We start from the raw sequence: 23,400 nt of genomic DNA on the forward strand, positions 1-23,400 counted from the left end.
ATCAGAAAATGAGACCCCCGACCCCGACTTTATATAAATCAAAAAAAGAACGAAAAAAATCGGATTACTTAAATCCGTCATCCAGTTTGAATCGGTACAGGTAGGCTCTAAAGCATCCATATCGGGTCAATAATTGGGTTATGTTAAAATCCACCTCACTGCTGGCGGCCATACCACAAGCCCACATCGGGTATTAATCTGCGAGTCCAACTCCCAGAACCTGCAGCCTCCCAACGCTGCTTTTGTGTGTGTGTAATTTTTTTTTTTTTTATTTATAGGCATTGGAGTTATGAAAAAGATGGGCGACACCATAGAGAAAGTGACAAAGAGAGGTATAATCGAGAAACTGAAAAGGAATGTAATAGTAGATACAATAGAGATAATGAAAAGGAAACAAGATTTAACCGTGAGAGAAAACGAGGTAGAGACTCACCCCCCGATTCCGGTATACCTGAATGGAGGAAGCATAGACCTGGAGATGATAGGTAATAATTTTTTTATTTATAATCTTAATATTTTCTTGAGACTGGTAATTTTTTAATAAACAATTCAAACACTATCCATTATAGTCTCAAAACTTTATTATTTCTTTTATACGTCCAACGTTTCGGCCAATCCGGCCATCTTCAGGGACAATCTACTACAAAAAGTTTCTATTACATGTATGATCCTACAAACAATTTAAATACTTAACATTATTATTTATAAATAATAAATTATAAATTGAATTGTGTTTGAATTATTTATTAGGTAATAATTTTGTTTCTGTTGCAATCAAATTTATGAGATCTGGGTACACTTGGTAGCCTTCCTGCCTCCAGGTTTTTAGTTTCGGAAATAGTATAAAAAAGATAAAATAAAGGAAAAATTCATTACATGAAAATAATATGAAATAATTTAAGATCCATATAGATTGGGTTTTACTCTTTGAAACTAAAGATCTTAAGATGTCTGGATGACTTAGATTCTAGATCCAGCTGCCTTGCCTCTTTGGCCATATTCATATTTCTTTTTTTATATGGTTTTATTTTTAAATTTTCCATTATCCTTTATTAAGGATTTTTTGGATAATTTTCCATTATCTGGACTTTAGGTTGGCACTGGTTAACCTGTATTGTAATCATAATGTATTATGTTTTGTTAATTTTTTATAAATCAAATAGACAAATTAAAGTCAAAGTTACCCGAGACTGTTCTTTTAATTAAGAGCTGTGTGAATTTGCTACACCTGATTCCATAAAATCTATAAAGGAAACAAAGGGATGGTCTATTCTTACAAGAGAGAAAAAAAAAGTCTTTGCCTTTGAATTCTATTTGCAAGAAAATACACTAGAAAAATGTCTTGAGAAATAATACATAGCACTAAGAACAAAACTATATGCAATATATATGCAGGCTTCTAATATCGTAGTGGCCTAAGTGATAAATAAGCTTATGAGTCCCAGGAATTACCACATTCCAAGTTGATTGAAACAGGGTTAAGAAGCATTCTTAAACAATTGTAATGATCCATTAGCTTTTAAACTTTTCTAACAAAGTTATGCGATTTTTTGTTTCTTAAGTAGTAAAAGATTTTTTGAAGTTTATAGAAATGTAGTAATGGAGTATCCTTCATGTAAAAGAACACCAATTATTTACCAATTGAACATTTTTCAATAGTTTATTGATATATTATATTGCTATATGTTTTTGTTTTTTTTATCCATTATCCTTCCCACTTTTATGGATGTTCTTTATGGATGTGAGGCGTGGCCTCTTACACTAAGGGATGAACAGCGTCTTAGGGTTTTCGAAAATAAAGTATTGCACAAAATATTCGGACCGAAAAAGGATGAATTAATGGGAGAATTTAGAAGATTACGCAACGCTGAATTAAGGGACCTACATCCGGTAAATATAATTCAAGTTATAGCATTGTGGCATATAAGTTGGGCGTGTAAGGTTTAGACCGAAATGTAGGTGGGAGGATTGTGTTATAACAGATTTAATGGAATTGGGTTTGGAGGGGCATCACTGGAAGGATGTATACAGAGAGTGTTTGGTGGTATCGGCATTGAACCTTCGGGTTCGGTAAGCCTTTATTATTATTATTATTATTATTATATGTTTGTTTTAATTTCTTCTTTTTTAATACCTTTAAAAATTATTTTTGCATTTTGTAATTTTTAACTGTTTGGTTTCCCAATTGTAGGCACAGTGGCCCAACTAATCGCCTTTCAAAAACTGAAAGAAGGCAATTATTTGCTATGAAAGTAGAGGAAGAAGAACGGCAAAGGAAAATGGAATCATGGGCAAAACATCAAGCTCAAATGCTCGTACCCTCAGCTCCTCAAATTGATCAAAACTTTTATCAACAGCCACCTTTCCATCCTCCACCAGGTTATTTAATGCAATTATAAAAATTTAGTTATATTTATTTTGTTTTCTAAAACATATATCTTTTAGTTTTAAAATAATAATTTGAATAATTTTAATAATGTGCTACAAGTTTATGATTCTTGCTAGTCATTTAGAATTCTTTAAAGCACAGTCAAGGAATCACATTGCCAACATCACTATTTTTATTTTTGGTCTGGGAAATATTAAATTAAGATATTGGCTTTGTTCCATTTGTTAAAGAGTTTCTTAATGACTGTTTCTGACTAATATGTTTCTTGTTTTGTTTTTTTAATTCATTAGTCTTTTAGTAATATTCATTTAAAATGTCAAATTATTGTCAGTTGTTTCTATTTTGTTGATATGTTTTGAAAGCATCTAATGATCTGTAATAGTGAAAAGAAAACAAATTTGTGGCAGATGTGAAACTTCTAGAAATGAAATAATGTATTGAAATTCATTGAGTATGATCAATTGTTCTCTCTTATAGCTTCAGGCAGAAAATATTAGTTCCATAATAATAATAATAATTGGACAAGAACACCCATTTCTTAAGTCAATTGTAGTAAGAAAATGTTTGTATTATAACAGGATATTGTGAGATTACAGGAGCTAACTCAATTGGGCCTGCACTACCAGGATTATTAAACTGCTTTAAGTTCCTACTGTCCTATTACAATATAAAAATTGTCCTTCTAGAATTGACCAGTGTTGTCTCCCTTACCACTTCTGTTTTATCTCACGTTACAAAATCAATTTGCTTCTATATAATTGTTTGTTTCTTGAGTTGTAGAACTATGGAAAAGAAGTTTCACTTAAAAAAAAAAAATTATTGAGTCTTATGATATCAATGTATTGGCTGTTTTACAAATTATTGCCTTATTTACTGTTATTTCTTAGGCATTATTTGAAAATTTATTTTTTTTTAATTTCTATTTCAGATGGTGGTGACTTAGTATTTGGTGGTTGTCCGCCAACATTTCCTCCCCCATTCATGGCACAATCACAGCCACCTCCTCCTCCATTTCTTGAAGGACCATATCCACCCCCTCAGCCACCTGGATATCACCAATATAACCCTCATCCTCCAATAGCCCCCCCTTTCCGACCCCCTGTACCATCCTATCCCCCATTTCCTTACAATGCTCCTCCTCAGGTCTATCCTTCAGCTCCTGCTTTATCTACTCCAACATTGCCTGCTCCTACTTTACCTCCTACACCTACAGCTCCAGTTCCTCTGTCTACTGCTCCTCCGCCACCTCCTCCTCCATCTCATGTTTACATTCGACTACCACCTAAATGGAGATCTGCTAAAGACAAAGAAGGGCGAATTTATTATTATCATACCAAAACCCGAAAATCACAATGGCAAATTCCTACTGAAGAGACTGCACCACAAATGTCTGAATCAGAATCAGATTCTGATGAATCTAGTGATGATGAAGATTCCTCTTCTGAAGAAGAGGAAGAAGTAAAGGTACCTATTGTAGGTTATTGTTCCTTTTATATTATTTTGTCATATTTATTATTCTCTAAAAATTTGTTACTCAAGTAAGATCTCTAGTTGAGAAAGTTAGTCAATTTATAAAATTCTTTTACTTTTTTTATTTTATATTTTTATTTAAACAAATACCCTGAATGAGATGCATAGTCTGTATATATTTAAGCAGCACTTCTCTTAATGTTAAATGTTGTTTCTGCTAGTTAAGGAAATAAAATGGAACTTTAGGATATTCATAACTGTAGACTAAAAATTAGTGAAGATGTCTTCTGATTTTTTTATATTTGTTACTGTTTTATCTCTTTATTTTTTCTTCTTCATTATAAAAGAATTAATGATGAAATAAATAACTGCTCTTCATAAACTTTTTCTAATTTAATAAGTATTATATTTTAAGTTAGAAATTATATTAGTAATTTCATATCAAAACTGAATACATAGAGTTATAAATATAAATCTTCTTAACTGGATATATTTATTAATCATGATTAATTAGATCCTTTTAACCTCAGTTTATTTTACATGTACAATGTTTTAGAGGATTATCTATTAACACCTTGACTGCCATCTGATTATGTCAAAATAGGCACCGGGTGCTATTTACTTTTATTTTAAGAAAAAAAATCTAATGTGAATCAATTGAAATTAAGAGAAATTCACCCTTTTTTTTTAGCACCATATTTGTCATGGCCACGGCACAGGTCAAGGAGGAATGTCTGATTACCTCTTGGTTACGCCACTGTAAAGTTGGGTTTTTTAAATCCCCGGCTCAAGAGAAATTTTGGTTTTGATTAAATACTGTAAACTTATAAAAAAGTGAATTCCAATATTTCATTTTAAAATTGAATTGAAATATTTTTTATATCACATTTATTATTTATTAACTTACAACATTTCACATTTAATTACCTATTATCGTCAATTATATCTTTTAATATTAATTTTTTCTATTGAAAATTTATTATTACTCTCAGAAACTATCCACAGTATACTGTTTAACCAATGAGGTTAGGTATATTATCATTAAATTTCAGGGTCTATTTTATGCTGTTTTATTTTATTATTATAAGTTATATTAAACTTAATTTTAAATAATTACCAAAAATTCAACCATAATATTCACAAATTAATTTATTCAAAATTTCTCTATAATGTTAGTTTAGATTTGTAGTGTCTGATTTAAAATTAACAGTGTATTTAATATTTTCTAAAATATAAAAAGATTCAAGCTGTTTTCTTTTGATTGCGTTATTTTATTTATATAATTATTGTGTTATGAAAATCGGATGTATGTTTATTTTTGGATAAATGCTGCACCAATGCACCAAAAATCGTTCCTTCTTGGTCAGTTCTATGATTATGCTTATACCTCACCTAAACACCAGCATATCTTAAAACCTTTCTTGCTCCTAATCCATCGTGAATTTTAACCTGTAATGGTAACTATTAAATGCTTCTATCAATTTATTTATTTCATTATTTTTCATAGTGAAAAATATATCATATATATTAACATGATCATCATATTTATTCCTGACTTCATAACTATATTTCTTGTCAAATCATTTAAAACTAGACATATCAAGGATAACGATAATACACCACCTATTGGTGCACCAAATTGCTGTGTAATTTGTTCTCCATAGTATTTAATTTTCACAACAGATTTTAATTCTTCTCTAACTTTATTTTTCTTTATATTATTGTCTAACTAGATTTCTTCCTATGTACATTTATGACTTTATAAACTAATTTAAGGGAAATATTAGTACAATGAGGTTTCATGGTTGTTAGAATGTTTGGTTTGGTTAACTTCCTAAAGAAGATAAGGCTCTAAGACCAATAGTAAATAGTATAAATAGACCATTATATAATATATCAAAATTTTTGAAAAATAGTTTCATAAGCATATAGAAAGATGGGAATATAAATGTTATGTAATGGAAACTAAAGAAATACTTTGAGAAATCAAAATTGAAGAAAGTGAGATCATGTTCATTGTGATCTCATGTATCTTAGTGTTTACTAGTGATTAATGTATCTTAGTGTTTACTAATATTCCCCTAATAATTAACCATTTTCCGAACACTTTTTCTGTTTTAATCAGAAGACAAACAGATGAAGGGTATTAATTAATCAGTTAATTTGAATATCTGTTAATGTTTTATGATTGTGTGATAAAAATAGTTTTTGAAATAATTTTTTCTATGGCTTAGGATGATGAGGAATATGAAGATGGTTTTGAGGATGAAGAATTAACCAATAAAAAAGAAGAGGAAGAGCATGCACCTGATGCTCTATTAGAAGAAACACGAATTGAAGATATTCCTACACCAATTTCAGTTGTTACACCACCTGCCCTTAAGAAGAGACGGGAAGGTCTTGTCCAGGTCAACATTATTAGTGTAAGTATATTGTTAATATCCCCCTATTATATTCCTTACCTCCTTCAGTCATAAAATTGTTTGAATACTGAAAATTCATGCCCTATCATGGAATGCTAGAGGAAAAGGGAATGAAAACAAAGAATATTTTTACACTTTATTTAAGCACACCTGTTAATAGTTAAAAAGTCGTTTTAACTGTGGAAAATTCATTAACTCATTTACAAGATAGAAAAAAGAAAATTTAATGAAATGAAAATTTTTTTAGTGAGATAGAAGTAAATAAACAATGCTTGGTGTTTATTTTAATTTATTTACTTATAAAATATCAAATGATATAATTTGTGAAATAAAGAAAGATAGATAACAAGGATTCAGATAAATCAATTGTAGAAGAAACTTAGAAAATTATATCATTTAGTCATTATTAAATAAGTAATTAATTGAATAATATCCAATTCTGTTCTCTTGGCTATGCCAAAATGAAATAACTGTATATATATATTTGATTTATTCAGTAAAGTAAAAGTTTTGAGGTCTTATTGTAAACTTGTAGAAAGATGGTTTTGATAATATGATCGCTTTAAATATGTAATATTCCGCATTTGATTATTGTTCTGGATTCATAATACTAAAAAAAAAAAACATATGTGAGTTTATGAAGAAGATAAAAATAATTGTCTATTAAATGTGACTTTATTTGTGTAAAGAGAAATTCACCCAATTTGAACTTCAGTTATAACTACTTGCTGAGATTAATTATTTAAATGATATCGGAAGATATTGTTCAAGAATCTTTTTAATATAACATAAAGTGTACTATAAAAACAAACATTCATTAAATTAAACTTGCTTATTAATGAAAAATAAATCCTATTATAAAAATTGTAATTACTTCCAAAGGTAATTAAATTAAACATATATTTCACAAAAGACTTATTTTAAAATAATCAATTATATCAAAAATTATTAAAATTTTTAGCCAAGGGATGAAGAAGATGATTACCGCTGTGGTATAAAAAAGAAACAAATTCGAGAAACTAAAGAAAGGTTGGCAAAAGAAAAGAAGAAATTACGTAGTGGAGGCGCTGCTAAATGTGAGGCTGATACTTCAGTAGGCCCCCGTCGCCGTAAAAAGGATCTCTTTAGAGTACAAATGGCTAATGTTGTTGTTTCACTTCTAAATCCATACAGGAAATCAGATTGCAAAATTGCTAGAATCACAAATACAGAAGATTTTAAACATCTTGCAAGAAAGGTAAGACATTAAGGTATTATTATATTGTTATATATGAAATTTGTCTTTCTTCATGGGCTATACTCATAAAAATGTCAAATCAGATGTCCAATGGATTTTAAGGCATTTTCTCCTATCTGGTAATTCTAAAAAAAAAAAAAAAATAAGTTGGTAAATATCACTCTTTTTATTTCTTCCCCTTAATTGTTTAAGTTCTTTGTTCATTTTTATGTTTGAAAAAAGTTTAAAGCCTCAAATTGTAATTCCATAACAGTATCCCTAGTCGGTTTAGAGTTTGTCTCTCAAATAGTATCTTGATTGGGAAAATATTCTATTACTTTTTAGTTTCTAAAAATATAATGAGAAGTGATTGAACTATTATTCTTAACCTTTTACTTCGTAATTATTTAAGTTTTTTTCTTAATTTATAGTCTTGTATGTGTTTTGTTAATTCTGTTGTGTTATATATTTTTTTTATTGAAATATGGCCATTCTAGTTAGAAAAATCCTATGATAACTATAAATTTGTAATTCCCTTATTCACAAGAGGAGGCCGACTGCAATGAAACTTTTATGTGTGGTAATAGATCGAAAAATATTAGACGTGTTGAGGGTCCTCTGTCATGAAAACAATTGTTTTGTGTTATTTTAGCAATTTTATTATATTGTTGTACACCTTTACTCTGTTTAGATGTAAAGATTTTTAAATATTAATTGATTTCTTTTTTATGTATAAGAAGAAAATAATATTTCTGATTGTATTAAATGAGTTTGAATGCATAAAAAATTATAAAATCCAAAATATGCTTTCATTAAAGATGGCCAACATTTGTTTAGGTAAAAGCAAGTCAAATTGGTTCATGTGGCCTTTCAAATCCAACCCTTATATACAAAGTTTCATAAAAATCAAAAATTAGGAATTGCTTTTGAAAGTTCTTTTTTTGGCTGATGTCCAGTATACACATAAACATTCGTAACTCTAAATCTGAATCCGACGTTAGTTATAATTATGGCAAAGCTGAATTGATGCTCTTTCAATCCATAACTTTACATTTAGATTTTATGTTTTTTTAATGGAGAAGTAGTTCGGAATAAAGAGAAACTCACCAAATGTTGTTATATCTTACATTTCCTGTTTTAATTGGTTTACGTTCGTCTATTTTGTACCATTTGGTTTAGTATTGAGGGCCCTAAATCGAATAAATAATTATTAGAATGAGCTGTTAGGGGTTGTATTACATCCAATATTTACTAATAATTATTGTACATTTTTTACATTCAATAGTTGAACAAATTTCTTTGATCTGACCTTTTTTTTAAATGACTTATAATTCAACAAGCCAACCATGAATACAACTTTGTGGTTGTTAGTGCGCTGAATATGAATACGAAAGCCTCAGCAACATTACTTGTTAACTAATTATAAGAGATAGTTGACCATGGATGACGTATGAGAAGATGGTTGGGGTGCGGTCAAAGAGAAACACAAATAAGTTGGTGTAACCTATTGTATTGTGCCAACGTTTCGTTGATTTTCAGGTGTTCGATTTTCAAGCTAACAGCCCTGAAGAAGGCTAGAAACTCTAGCCGAAACGTTGGCACAATAAAATAGGTTACACCAACTTATTTGTGTTTCTCTTTGACCGCACCCCCAACCATCTTCTCCTCATTACTTGTTAACATTTCAACATTAGAACCATTTCTGATCAATTCTTTCTGTAACAGATCCATATTTTGCTTAACATGAGACATTGGCATTCCAAAAACAACTCTGATAATACTCATTAGGGAACTTTTAACTGCAGCTAATTGTGACTTGATAGAAAAAAAGTACATAAAGCACTGCTCTGGAAACTATCTGACAAGAGGTTCAATAGATGGAAGCTGATTAATCTTTAAGGAATCATTTTTTTCTCATAAAAGTGGTGTACATCAAAATTGGTCTGGTCATTCATGAGAGCTAATGATCCTTCTATAGTGAAAGCAGCAAATTTATCCTGAAGGTATCACTTATAGGCTTATAAGAAACATGTTTACCAAGCTTTGCCAATATTGTTCTAAGTTGCTTATGAAGTCTAGTTGCCTTTCCTCCTTTGTTCATCAACACTAGTGGAATAATGAAATTTAAATAACTCTAGATCTTAGTTCACTCTGCCTTAAGGGTCACACAATTAATATGTGCTTTTCAAAAGTTGAGGCGGATATTTTTGATGATATATTGTAATATGGGACTATAGGTAGTATAAGGATAATGTAAATTTTTTTAAAAAGTTATATTGCATTTGTTGGCTTTTAGGTGATATAATTATTTTAAATGTTATTTGTTTTATATAATCTTGTTCTAAGAAAATATTATTTTTTCTAGTTAACTCACTTTGTAATGGTGAAGGAACTGAAACATTGTGCTTCTGTTGAGGAGTTGGAATGTAATGACAACGTGAAACATAAGGCCAGAGACTTTATTAGAAAGTATATGTCGAAATTTGGCCCTATATATAAGAGATCTCCTGATGATTAGAAGGCATATTTCTTTGAATGTACAGTTGTAAATAAATAGATTAACCCTTTTTACCTTTTTCTTTCCAATTATGTACAGGTTTTGATTTAAGTTCAGAACTGCCCATTTGTAAAACTATATATTTATATGTTAATTAATTTTGTTATTTATATTAAGTCACTGTATGTTTTGTAAATGAAGATTTTTGTTTATTTAAATTGAAGAATTTCAACTTGTTTTCTTTGTGAATTATTGTAGTTTATTTCTTATTTGTACACATAGTGATGTAATAAGTAAATATGTATATATCTATATAATGTTTCCTTAAAATAAGGTGTAATTTTTGTTCATATTGTTGACTTTTATTGTTTGTTTTTTTATTTATTGAAAGTTATTTGTAGATATAAATGAAAATTGATTATCTAATATAACTTTGTCAAAGTTTTATTTGTTTATATTCATATTATAAGCTTAATTCCTCTCAATTACTATGCTATGATTTCCGTACTACTGTCACTTTTGGGCCCATCAGAAAATACCACTATAATTATTTAAAAATTGGTGATTACTTCAGTTATTTCTTTGAAAATAAATATATTGTATTTATAATAACAGTTTCATCCCTAGCAGTTTTGATACGTCTGAGGAAGGTGTGTATCAACACAATATCAAGGTATATAGAACTTATGTGTTACCGGAATATAACGATAAAAAGTTACAGAAATCTCACGCAGTAATGACACTGATTCTATTTTTCTGTTAAATCTATTTTTAGAACATTACTTATGTTTTCTTTATTTACATTGTTGGCTAATATTAATATGTCTTATTTTATCACATTATAACTATCATATCATAACTTCCCCCCGCCCAACCATTTTATGAAATAATTTTCTTAAACTAAAATTAACTGCAAATATACAAAAATGAAATGATCTGATACAACTTAACATCGATTATACTTTTGTGCAGTAAAAAATAAAGAAAAATATTGCTCCATAACATAAAAAAAAAATAATAATACCCCTATGCAGAATTATTACATAAGAAAAGCTTTTTAACTATAGATACCTTTAACAGAGAAAACATAGAAAAATTTTCCAAAAATAATCTCAATGTCATGAGAAAGAGAAAACTCCTGTGTATTATTGGGTTCTGAATATAGGGAGCTTTAACTGTTTGATATGGACAGTTCTACGCTTTTTTGGCTCATTGACACTCAATTGTGAACACATTGTGCTCTCTGATCAGGATCACCCTAAATGGACCCTCTAGCATTGCACCTCTTTGACTCTATTGGTCCCTACATGGTGATAGACGATCTAACCGATTCTAATCTTTCCCATAATGTCTCGGACATTGGTGTTTTGACATGATACACGATTGTTCTTTTCTCCTTCGATCCTAGTCTTGACTTTATCCCATACCTTGCGTAGAGATGCTCCGTTATGGATCGTTTTCCCTTCGCCAGCTGTATCCCTGTAATCACGTCTCCGTCCGCGCATCCCAAATAGAACTTCAAAGAGTGAGAACCCTGTTACCGCATGGATAGAGCGATTATAAGCTGCGATTGCTCGGATCATGGCATCATCTGGCTCCAACCCCCTATCTAACTGGTAAACCCGCAAGTGGTCACTCAGTGTGTTGTAGAATCGTTTATTCCCCCCTACTCTTTGGGTGTCCCGGGGTGTTTAAGTGCCAGACCACTTACAAAGCTTCCATCTCATCACGAATCACCGTGTTGTCGAACTCCCTACCACCATCCGACGAGATGCAATCCAGTATTCCATAAAATTGGAACCAAGATCGCAGCGCTTCCAGTATTGCATCCGCTGACCTATCCTTGATTAGATGAGCCATGGCCACCTTGCTATAAAGGTCAATGGCCATGACCCTTTGTATCCCCTCCAGGTAAAAGTGTCGACCTGTAAATCGACTAATGGCATATCCGCGGTTGGAGTTTCTTCCTGTATAGCTTTAGGGGAGTGATGATCATTTTTAGCCCTAAGACACACTTGACAGTACCCTATGACCTCCTGAACCTTTGGTTTAATACCCCACCAGAAGTATTTCTGCCGCAGTGCCTGTATCATTTCCGTTATCCCTCTGTGGTTTGTCTTGCCCTGGTGGTAGGCAAGTGTAACTTCTTTTTGTTGTTCTACGTCCCATAGTGTGTCGACTAGTGTCCAAGGAATGGAGGTCCTGTTTACCCCAATTGTTCCGTCCGCCACAGGCGCTTAATTTTTTCCCAAATTATGGCATTTACTACATACAGATGATACGTCCTTCCCGCCTTCAACGCATCCTTCAGTACTCTACGTACTCCTGGTGTTGAACAGATAGTCATTATAGAGCTTCTCCTGTATTTACCATATTCTATTTTCATCATAACTGTTGTCTGATGTGTTGTATGATTTCTTCTATTTGCTTCATCTACACTGGTGGGTCGATCGGTTCCTGATGCTGCCCCCAGGTCGCTACCTTCACGCGTGCTCTGGCCCCTTATCTGCGTCTCTACGCTCTCTCGCGTTTTGGCTATCGTCTTCCCCAGACGTCTACTCGCTCAAAAATTGACGCAAATCTACGGTTCCTCTTGTTCATTATCTATTGCGTTCACGATTATTACACGCGATAGCCAATCCGCCAACACGTTCTCTTTCCCAGTTTATGCTATTCCGAAATTATATTGGGAAAGAAGCCCCTTCCATAGGGTAACCCTGGCAGAGGATTCTTTCAATTTCCCCACCCGTCGGAGGGGGCGATGATCTGTCTGAATCTTAAATTTTCTCCCGAATGCATAGGGACAAAATGGTCCACGGCCCACAGTATGCCCGGTAACTCCCTCTCCAATGCGCTGAATCTCGTCTCTGCGTCCGTAAGTCGCCGACTAGCCTAAGCTATCGGTTCCTTCCTGAGAGGGTACTGCTCCCAAGGCGTATTCACTGATCAGTGGTGATTGTGAACTGCCGATTGAAATCTCGAAATGCTAACACAGGTTCTTCTTGCAACTTTTCCATGCATTTCCGTATATTGTCCGTATATTGCCTGGTGTTTATACAACGCGATTCCCTTTTTTCAATAGGTTATTGATAGGGACAAGATGAACGGAAACGTAAATTGAAGTTCGTAATAATAAAATATGAGCGAACAAAAAGGCTGGTTTTCGGCACCACTTATGCGTTACCGGAAGATCACAATAAAAAGGCACAGAAATCTCACGTAGTGATGACACTGATTTTATTTTTCTGTTAAATCTATTTTTACATCCCCACGTTATTCTTTATTTACATTGTTGGCTAATATTAATATGTTTTATCTTATCGCATCATAACTCAAAGTAATACAACTAACTGGCTTAGACCTTTCTCTGTTAGCAGTTACTTTTTTAGGTCATTCGTCATATACTCTAAAATTTATTATTTTCTCATTCCTCAAAGTATAGGATAATTTTTCTGTAACTTATACTACCACTACCATCATATCAAATATATTAGATGCGACAGCACTGTCATTCTTTCTCCATCCATCCATGGCAATATAATTCAAGCACTGCTGAAGTTCCACCACCGAGGTTTGCTTTACATCATTGCTTTAAGATCAGTCAAAGTTGTCTCTTCACTGGGTTCGGTGATAAGGTTTCTTATAGAGGTTGGGTTCTTGGCCTTCGGCCCTGATTCAGATAGAGGGACTGTCTTTGACCTGCTTTCCTTCCAGGAAGTGTACTGTTAGTAACCTTTGTAGTATCAGGTTACTGTTCTCCAGAAAGGAAGTTAAGTGGGTACCCTTACTTGGGTAAAAATCTGGTGGTCAAGTATGATTCTGACTAAATCATCTTCTTGCTTGGTGTTGTAGTGGTATAGATTTATCCTATTTTTTAAAAATATCAATTAACTTGTTGAAAGTTTTTACATTACTTTGACCATTGGTGTAGGGGATATGGGGCATCTCTGGGGATCTTGAGGCAAAATTAAAACGTTTGATAAATTGCTGTGTAAAATTCATCTTCAGGATCCCAAGGGGAGCCTCTGTTTCCCGTTTTCATGTAGAGCTGAATAGGCTTTATCCTTCTGTTTAAGTATTTCCTGGCATCCTTCATCTAAAAAACAAAACAAAAACAGAGTGTTCAAGAAATAAACATAAGGTACAGAACAAAATATAAAAGATGCATTTTGCTTCTGCATTCGCAAAGTGCATTTTGGAAAATTAGTTGATACAACAGTAATAAAACAGTGACAATTAGTTATCATTCGACCGAAAATAAAGTGTCAATTGACGGTATGAAGTAATTACCTTCGCGAATTTTTAAACATGCAGAAAAAACCCACATATCTGTCTTCTATTTTTATTTACATGATTTCTCATTGATAACTTTTTAACATTTTTAACTCAGTAACTCTAGTTCCTTACAATCGAAATGCTCAGCCAGGTTCATCCCTGGCTTTGAGTCTCGGTCTCTTCTCCTCATGAAGTTCGGGAGTTCTTCCGCCGACTTGTCCTCCTACATATAAGCTTTGGGTACTCATCCCCACGTTATTAACACAATCTTCCACTAAGTTGAGGGGCTCATTCCTCTTTTTTTACGTAACCGATCTTCCTCATTGATCATTAGGAGACCCGAATTATCCTTTGACTTTGCCGGTCATGCCAACAAAAAATTAAGTAACAAAAATAAGTAGGTTCAGCATCGTCGTGAGGGGATCTCAACAAAAATAAAAATTTGAACTAAACTTAATCCTTCTTTTCTTACCAGATATTTAAAATACCCATAATATGTCGAAAAACTTCTATAAAAAAAAAATATATATATATATAATCACTAAATTAAATAATGTATGTAAGTCCCCCCTTAGTAGGACTACTAATTAACTAACACTCTATTAACACTTAAAATTCGTATTTGCAAAAATAATGTTATTGCCTTTACCATCATTAGCACTTGGGATCATAATTAATGTCTTAATTTTTAATTTGTTTTTACGAGTTTTTTTAAAAATTCGAATAAGATAGATAAAATATTTTGTGGTAAAATGTTGGTATAACTGTTCAAAGGTCTGACTTGCAACTATAAACAGTATTGCTGTCTAATCTAGTGGGTTATAGGAGTGTGATAGTTCAAAATGGGTACAGCTAGATACGATAGAGCTATTACTGTTTTCTCGCCCGATGGACATTTGTTGCAAGTAGAATATGCTCAGGAAGCTGTTCGTAAAGGATCCACTGCGGTGAGAAACTGACTGGTGCTGGTTTTAAGTCAGGACATTTTCATTTTATTACATTTAATTCCTTACTTGCAGGTCGGCGTTAGAGGCAATGATGTAGTTGTCTTAGGTGTGGAAAAAAAATCAGTGGCCAAACTTCAGGAAGAAAGAACAGTTAGAAAAATTTGCTTATTAGATGATCACATAGTTATGGCATTTGCAGGTAGGATTTTGTATTTGTTCTCACTGTAGCCATCCTATTATTCATTAATTACAAATTTCAGTTTTCATCTTATATTTATTTAAGAATTTCAGCTGAGGTTTTGGATTGTTATAAAGTATGGTGGTTGTATCTAGTTCTTTAACTTATTTGAAATATTTTTTATACACTCAATAGCTTATGTTAAAAAGTCAACTCTCATTGACAAGTTGAGTTCTCAACTAATTCAAAGTTATCTTTGAACTCTTTAATGATAGACAAATAACATAAAGTGTTGATACCTCCTTTCTAATGCCTTGGATAAAGCATGCAGTACCAAGATTCCAAAATCTTTCCCATAAGTTTTTACCCTGAACTGTAAATGCCACAAACCCAAAATACCTATTAATGATTGGTAAACAAAGAGAGTAACAAACATCGATACCCTCGCTTGTGTGTTTCAGAAAGGCAAACATCAGCTTTGGGTCAGCTATTACCTACATTTTAAATTATTTTGACTATATAAAGCAAAGATATGTAAAAAGAAAGAAAAATCAATTAAATCAGATGGTGGATGATAAAAGTTCATTGAAATGTTACTAGCTAACCAATAGATTCAAGTTTCATTCTGGTATCTTAATCAGATATTTTTTATGTTAAGTCAACTATTTTAACAAATAATGTTTTTATAAATTATATCTGTGCTATGTTAAATCCATAATTAGCTGCTAAAATCAGTTGACAAGATTTGAAACAATTGACTTATCTAATAATTGAATTTTAAAATATTAAATCTTACAATAGATTTAATTATTGATCCAAAGGTGGGGAAAATCCTTTAATTAATTCAAACAAGGAGAACATAATATTTATATGTTGTCAGTTCTCAAACAATGTTTAATATGCACTCCAAAAACTGACTATCAACTCAGGCCAACTTGTAGCAGCCAATCCAAATAACCCATCCACCCACTTGTGTACGGGAAAATTCATTGTAGTTTGGCTAATGTGTAGTCGCACTTTTAAATGTACATTTCGATCTTAAATGTATGTTGAATTATGTCTTGGTATATCTTACATATTTCTTTTATAATAATTCATAACTTAATATATTGTTTATACCAATGTTTAGAATACCGATACTAATCGTGTTGGTGAATGACAAATGGATGATATTATAATGTAAACTATCAATATTATGATGTCAACTGCACAGGGATGTTTCATATTTACTTTATTAATTGATAGTAAATTTGTGTGTTACCACTATGGCTAGTAATTTTTTTTTGAAGTGATAACCATGATATATTTTTTTATGATTTGCAACCCTCCAGAACTTTGTCTCACCAATTAATATTCTGGTTTTATATATGTGAACCAATTATTATTTTATTATATATTAATTACAGGACTGACTGCAGATGCTAGAATACTAATTAACAGAGCTCAAATTGAATGTCAGTCTCATAAACTGACTGTAGAAGACCCAGTTACTGTTGAATATATTACAAGACATATAGCAGGTACTGTTCGATTATATAATAAATTCTAATAGAAAATACAGTTTAATGCATGTAAATCATCACTGAAAGTGTATAAGTTCATATCTCTGAAAACTGTGAACAATAAACTCTTTTAACCTTATGATTTGATTCTATTACTGTATGGTTAAGTTTTATTCTTGGTTCAGTGTAATATGACTACTCAAACATTCAATAATGGAGACACCGATTTATAAAGAAAACCTGATTAATGCATCAGGTGACAGTTGATAACACTTTGTAGATCCTATAACGAGTAAAAGTACCCATCAGTTGTTACAAGAGTTGCAGTTTCAGTCACTATATAACTGCCATTGTAGAAGAAGAAAACTAGACATGAAAGTAGTTATCTCCTCATTAAATGAATTGTTTCATTAAATTAAAATTATTAAGTGGTGAATCTTTCGTGGAAAACTAGGCAGCAGTGGTCAATGACTTAGATACTCTTAAAACTAATCTTGGCTAGGTTAAGCAAAAACAAAAATGTAATATAAACAACCTATTAAACAAGAATATACTTTAACTAATGTAAAAAGATTCTTTAGAATTTTAATGGTAAATTTATTTTACCTAGATTACCTTTTACCATTTTATATCATAGAACCATTTCTTAATGTAACCAAGTGGAATGGGAGGTTCAATGATATCTGGCCAAATGATTGGTTCTCTTCCCTTCCTCTTTGCTCAACTAAACAGCAGTGGAAATTATTTCCAGTTTGCAACCTATTATATAAAATATACCTATTAGGAGATTGGAGTGGAACTTTCAAGTTGTCTGGAAGCTTTTCCTCCATGCAAAATATGTAAGTGCTTTTCACTCGTATGTTAAATGGAAACACTATTCTTACAAACAAGTCAAGTTAAAGTAAGGCTCATGAAGTTTCCACCAATGTCTTAAGTAGCAGTTATCAGATGTTGAAAACACCATTAAAAATAATTTCATGGCTTTAGATACAACTTGTGCCATTTTTCTAATGATTTTACATATTTTTCCCACTTCACTGTATTTTGTAACACACCAAATTAAAGGGAATTGTTGTCTCTATTAATGTGGGAACCACATTTTTTTGTTTTAAACTTTAATATATTGTAATAATATAATATTGTATATATTTAGTGTAAATTGAATAATGAATATTAGAAGCCATTTTTATATATTTGTTTCTTATTCTCATCAGTTTTAATTTTTTTTTTTTTTTTTATTTAAATCAAGGTATGAAACAAAAATACACCCAAAGTAATGGCAGAAGACCCTTTGGGATATCTTGTTTAATTGGTGGATTTGACCTTGATGGATCACCTCATCTATATCAGACAGAGCCATCTGGTATATATTATGAATGGAAGGTAAGTATTGTTTAAATTCCAATTTTAGAATCCTGTAAAATTAAAGCAATCTTTCTTCTACTAAACTCAATGTTGCAAAAAGTAAAAAATTAGTTTCAGTACTACTATAATAATAATACAACGAAACTTATATAAGTAGAATGGACACTGAAGGGGAAGATGATTTACACCCAAGTTTACCATTCATGCACTCTAGCAACTCTGGTAGGCAAGCAGCAATGAGCTGGAGGTCACAACTCAATCTGATGATCAGTTTACATAATCTTTTTATTGATAAATCACCATAAAACCATCCCTAAGGTTTGAGACATGCTCTCAATCGTCCAAAATATCCCTCTCAGCTCAGACACTGTACGGCAGAAATTTAGGGAGCATGGATTTTAGTGATGACCCCAACTCCTGGAGAGGTATTATAGAGAAATATGATTATTTCCTTACCAGTATTGTGGAACGTTTTTATTTGAATTTCTCTGTGATCTGTACCACTTGGTCTACACCATCTGAGTGTAAATTGATTGTCAGATTGTGTTTTGGCCCTCAGCTCATTGGTGCTTGTCTCCTGGAGTTACTAGAGTGTGTCATAAATAGTAGACTGTTAAAAAACCAAAGTTTATTTATTCATAAAGTCATATCAGATCAATTTATGTGTAATTTACTTAATTACTTTGATCACTTATCTTTGATTATTGTATATTTATACCATTGCAGTTTGAATCAACAAAACTAGTTGCTTGAATCAGGTCAGGTTATTAAATCAACTCAAATTAGTTGTATTGTATGCTACTTGCCTAACCTGTATTTATTGTATATTTAAACCCTTGCAGTTCCTTAAAACCATGAAAGTTCATACTTTAAGTCAGGTAAAACTAATTCTCATGAAATTTGTTTACTTTTTTTCATCATATATTTAAACCATAGCAGTTTAAATCAATATGAAGTAGCAATTTAGTGTCGAGTCATATTCATTAAATCAATTCATATTTTTGTGTCATTTCTTTAACATTGTAAGTTATACATTTAAAGCAATGATGTTAGTAATTTATATAACTTCTTTAATTTTATACGTCATAGAGTATCATACGGATCTTTCTCCAAATTTGATGCTATTTAGGTACCAAACTTCTACAAAAATTAAAATGGATTGTTTCCATTTTTTAAATTTTTATTACTTTCAGGATTCTTTGACAAATCCTTGAAGTAGGGATACAAACAGTTTTCATGATATCGAATTATAAAAAAAAGTCTTTATCTAGGAAGTTTACTTTTGAAGACACAAAATATGGAGCGTGTATATGGTTTAATATCATTGGCTAAGTAGGTAATCATTTATCTTTGGTCAATTTAAAATGCAAAACGTGATGCAAAAGTTTTGTTTTAGAGAATACGTTTATTAAAATTTCAATTTTAGCTCTAATAAGAAGGTTCCCTTTTAAATATGAAGTGAGGAAGCAAAAATAATTGTTTTTTGGTTCTTAAAAGTGTTCCCTGGTCACCTTTCTAAATGAAATTTCTCTTTGTAAATGTATATTTGCGGGCATTGTGATAGCATGCTGGAGAGTGTTCGAAAACCGTATGACAGAGGTAAATATTACGGTTATCAGTGTGTTTGACTTAAAATTCAAATTATGTTTTATACCAGTACTTAAAAAGGTGCTGGACAATATGACAATAATTTTTTTAGATTTACTGTGAAAGAAACTGGTCCCATTGGTGCTATTGAGAAAGTCAGAAACTCAGCTTTGTGACAGGGTTTGAGAATGGACAAAACTAGCATTAAATATTTTATAACTACATAGCCATTCTTCCACTTTGAGTTGGCCTGAAGAAGAATGATAACAGAAAAAAATCATTCCCTTGTAGATTGTTTATCAATTTTAAAAAGCCCTATAACTGAAATAATATCGAAATTCGAGAATGACCCATGTATCACTTAAATTTAGATTTAGACTAGTTCATTTGGTTGCAGGTTTAACTTTTGCTTATCATAAAAGAAAATTGTTTTGGTTATCTAGAATTAACCATTTCATACCTATTGTGGGGCCAAATTTTATATACAGTCGTATTTTTTAAAAATCATGTTTTTATACTTGTGTCTAACAATAAAATCAATCATAATTTAGCCCTTTTTTTTTCTACAAATTTAAAATCAATTCAAACATCAAATTCTGTTCATTTTTATTTGCTACTATTCAAAAACTAAGTTAGAATCATTTTTTAATTTTATTAAGTACAAAACTAGGCCTAGGGGGAGCTCGAGTTTGGTGCGTTCTCAGATTGCTCCTTCTAGTCCACCAACTATCAACTTAACATTAGTATTCTGGGGATAATAAGTCAATAATTTTTAGTTGATATCATTTTTTTGTTATTTATTTGACTTTCAAGTTCCTTGCCCTATCTGGGTTTGTCAAATTGTTAGGTCATGTTTAACTAACAATTTAAATACATCTGTATGATATGTTTAGATGACTAGATTGGTTTAGACTTTCATGAATCATACAGTATTATTATTTTTATAATTTATTGTATGTTTGTTAGAAATCATTATTTTTGAAAATAAATACTTCATAAATATTAGTGGTTACTATATATGGTTTTATAAATTCATTAAAAAAAAAATCAATTTTCAGGCTAATGCTACAGGTCGAGGAGCTAAAACAGTCAGAGAATTTTTAGAAAAAAATTATGAAACTGCTGATATGAGCACTGAAGAAGAAGTTGTAAGATTTGCTGTTAAAGCCCTGTTGGAGGTGGTTCAATCTGGGAATAAAAATCTTGAAATTGCTGTTATGAGAAGAGGGCAGCCGCTTGTGGTAATGAATTTTCCTTATTGGAACTATTACTATTTACCAATTACATATATATATACTTATGTATAGAAGTAAGGTCCCTTTTATGCTGTCAAAGGAAAGGAAATTTAAGGGAGAAGTGAAAAATTCTAATTTTTATTCTTGAATGCTTACTACTACTTTAATAAAAGAAATTGAAAAATTTAGATTATTTCAAAATTCTGTTGATAATAAGTCGGCACGTCGAAATAAATCATTGGTTTTAAAGATTTTGACATGGGCAGCAAAACCTAGTTCAGGGCATTTTTACGGAAAGTACTGGGCCCAGCGTTATGAAGTCCTAAAACTACCTGTTTTGGAATAACGCACAATAAAGTGCTGCCACCTCCTTTCCTCTGTAGGTCCACCCCAATTCTAGCGATTGACTCTCAGGTCCCCCGTTTGCCATCATATATCATTTAGGTTTCTTAAAATAATTGAGGGAGAGATAATATAACTGCTGCAGAAGAATAATGTTGCTACTGTAAAATTTTGTGAAATTGACTTTATAGTATTGCAGTCATCAAGAATGGATTTAAAACAAAATGTATGCAAATCAGCATAATACGTAAATGTTTGTTTATTGACATAATTGTACTTACAAAATTCCTACATTGGTGAATTTTTAAGTACAATTATGTCTGCTTACAAACTTCAAGTAAATGCATTTTTGAGCTTATTAACACAATAAGTTATTTTCACAAAGTTTACAGTTTCATCATTATTCTTCCGGGCCAGCAATATGGTTTCCATTACTAAATATCACTTATCCTATGTTTAAATATAGTTCATACATCAAAATTACTGGGGAGAAGAAGGATGTATTTCTAATACAAGAGTTCTCACATGGTTGTGCTAGTAAAGTATAGCTACCATAAGGTTTAATATCATTTTTTGCTATGTTGAATTTCTATTATGTACAGTTTTTTTATTAAATTTGTCAAGGTGAATGGGACTTACTATTTGTTATTATTTATTTCTTCCTAAGTTTCTACCCATATTATTGATCATTATCAGGGCAAATAATCTGTTTCAACATCATTACTAAACAATTAAAAAATAAATATGAATTGGGTATTTTATCCACCTTGACAAGTGTATTTTGAATTTACTCTAGACCATTCTCATCATTGTACACAGTCATCTCTCGTATCATTTATCAGTTATGCTATTATTACAAAACTCTAGGTTTTTGTGATTGATTTTTTTTTTTTTTCCAGATGTTGGATTTAGACACAATTGATAAATATGTAACTCAGGTTGAAAAAGAGAAAGAAGAAGAAGCTGAAAAAAAGAAACAAAAAAAATGATTGCCTTCAAGTTTATTTTTTTGTTACTTAATTGTAAAGTTTTGTAATTATAAAATAAATCTTGAAATTTTATGTAATCCATCATAATTTTACTTTTCTTTCATTCTTTATAATTTTTGTTTTTTACTATTTTTTGTTTTATACTATGCAATGTTGAAGATAAGTTAATTGTTCTAAGACTTTTTACCTTAAGTTTACCCATATGGTTGTTCTTCATCTGTCAGTTAAATTTTTCCAAGATAACAATGTAATTTAATAGTGTCTTTGCACATGCCCATGTTAGCACAGACTGGAATCTAGCTCATGTCAACACTGTAAAGAGATGATCAGTTGAATTACACGGTTAACGAGATTTTTTATTTTTTTTATTTCCTCCTTATTTATATATACTGTTGAAGCCACATAAATTGAACAGGCATTAATGTTTCTAGTGTGAAAATAAAAATTAGTGATATAGAAAATGAATTGGATAGATGATAAAATGAAAAAGTGGAGAGATTTCATTTAAAATTTCTGTAATGATTGAAAAACAATTTTGTGATTCTTAATCTGTATATTGCACATACTTCATCTTTTTCTGTTTCCAAATTTACAATAACTGTATGAAGTGCGCTTTAACTCAAGGCCAGGCACTCCTTCACTTTTGATTGGCTGGTTGAATTAATAGTGGACTGTATGAAATAAAGTATTATAAGGGGACAGAAAGAGAATTTATTTATAGAGTTCGGTTGAACAAGGGAGAATTGTTAAACACTAAATCTATTGTTACTATAGGTATGAAGGGTGACTGAAATAGAACATTTATTGTTAGAGATAGTTAATTAATTTTAATTGGGGTTTAACGATGGTGTTAGTCATGTGGAAAGATAAGGATTTACTCCATGCTTTCATACTTCATGTTGCTTGTCTTCCATGTCCCTTCATCTACCCTCTCCTTGGCTACCTGAGGGCTCTTCGGAAGTGTCCTTACTCACTTATGGTTTAT

The 23,400-nt window shown here is 31.3% G+C and overlaps 2 protein-coding genes across 2 annotated transcripts in view; both read left to right on the forward strand.

The window, feature by feature from the left end:
- Positions 1-10,440, forward strand: part of LOC106687689 (SET domain containing 2) — a gene marked incomplete in the record, with an annotated part of 53,998 nt that extends 43,558 nt beyond the window's left edge. Inside the window, 6 exon segments of the mRNA XM_067044648.1 lie at positions 279-485; positions 2,192-2,379; positions 3,318-3,853; positions 6,094-6,282; positions 7,244-7,519; positions 9,864-10,440. Of these exon segments, the coding sequence (XP_066900749.1) occupies positions 279-485; positions 2,192-2,379; positions 3,318-3,853; positions 6,094-6,282; positions 7,244-7,519; positions 9,864-10,016 (1,549 nt within the window).
- A 4,594-nt stretch (positions 10,441-15,034) lies between these two features.
- On the forward strand, positions 15,035-22,492 carry LOC106687711 (proteasome subunit alpha type-7). The gene is made up of 6 exons (XM_014431740.3): positions 15,035-15,217; positions 15,290-15,416; positions 16,802-16,915; positions 18,147-18,280; positions 20,908-21,090; positions 22,326-22,492. The coding sequence occupies exons 1-6, from the start codon at positions 15,113-15,115 to the stop codon at positions 22,413-22,415; spliced, it is 753 nt and encodes a 250-aa protein (XP_014287226.1). The 5' UTR covers positions 15,035-15,112; the 3' UTR covers positions 22,416-22,492.
- Positions 22,493-23,400: the final 908 nt, after the last annotated feature.

This window comes from Halyomorpha halys, unplaced genomic scaffold (genome assembly GCF_000696795.3).
Source record: "Halyomorpha halys isolate HHAL.00 unplaced genomic scaffold, Hhal_1.1 Scaffold999.1, whole genome shotgun sequence".
Classification (NCBI taxonomy): domain Eukaryota; kingdom Metazoa; phylum Arthropoda; class Insecta; order Hemiptera; family Pentatomidae; genus Halyomorpha; species Halyomorpha halys.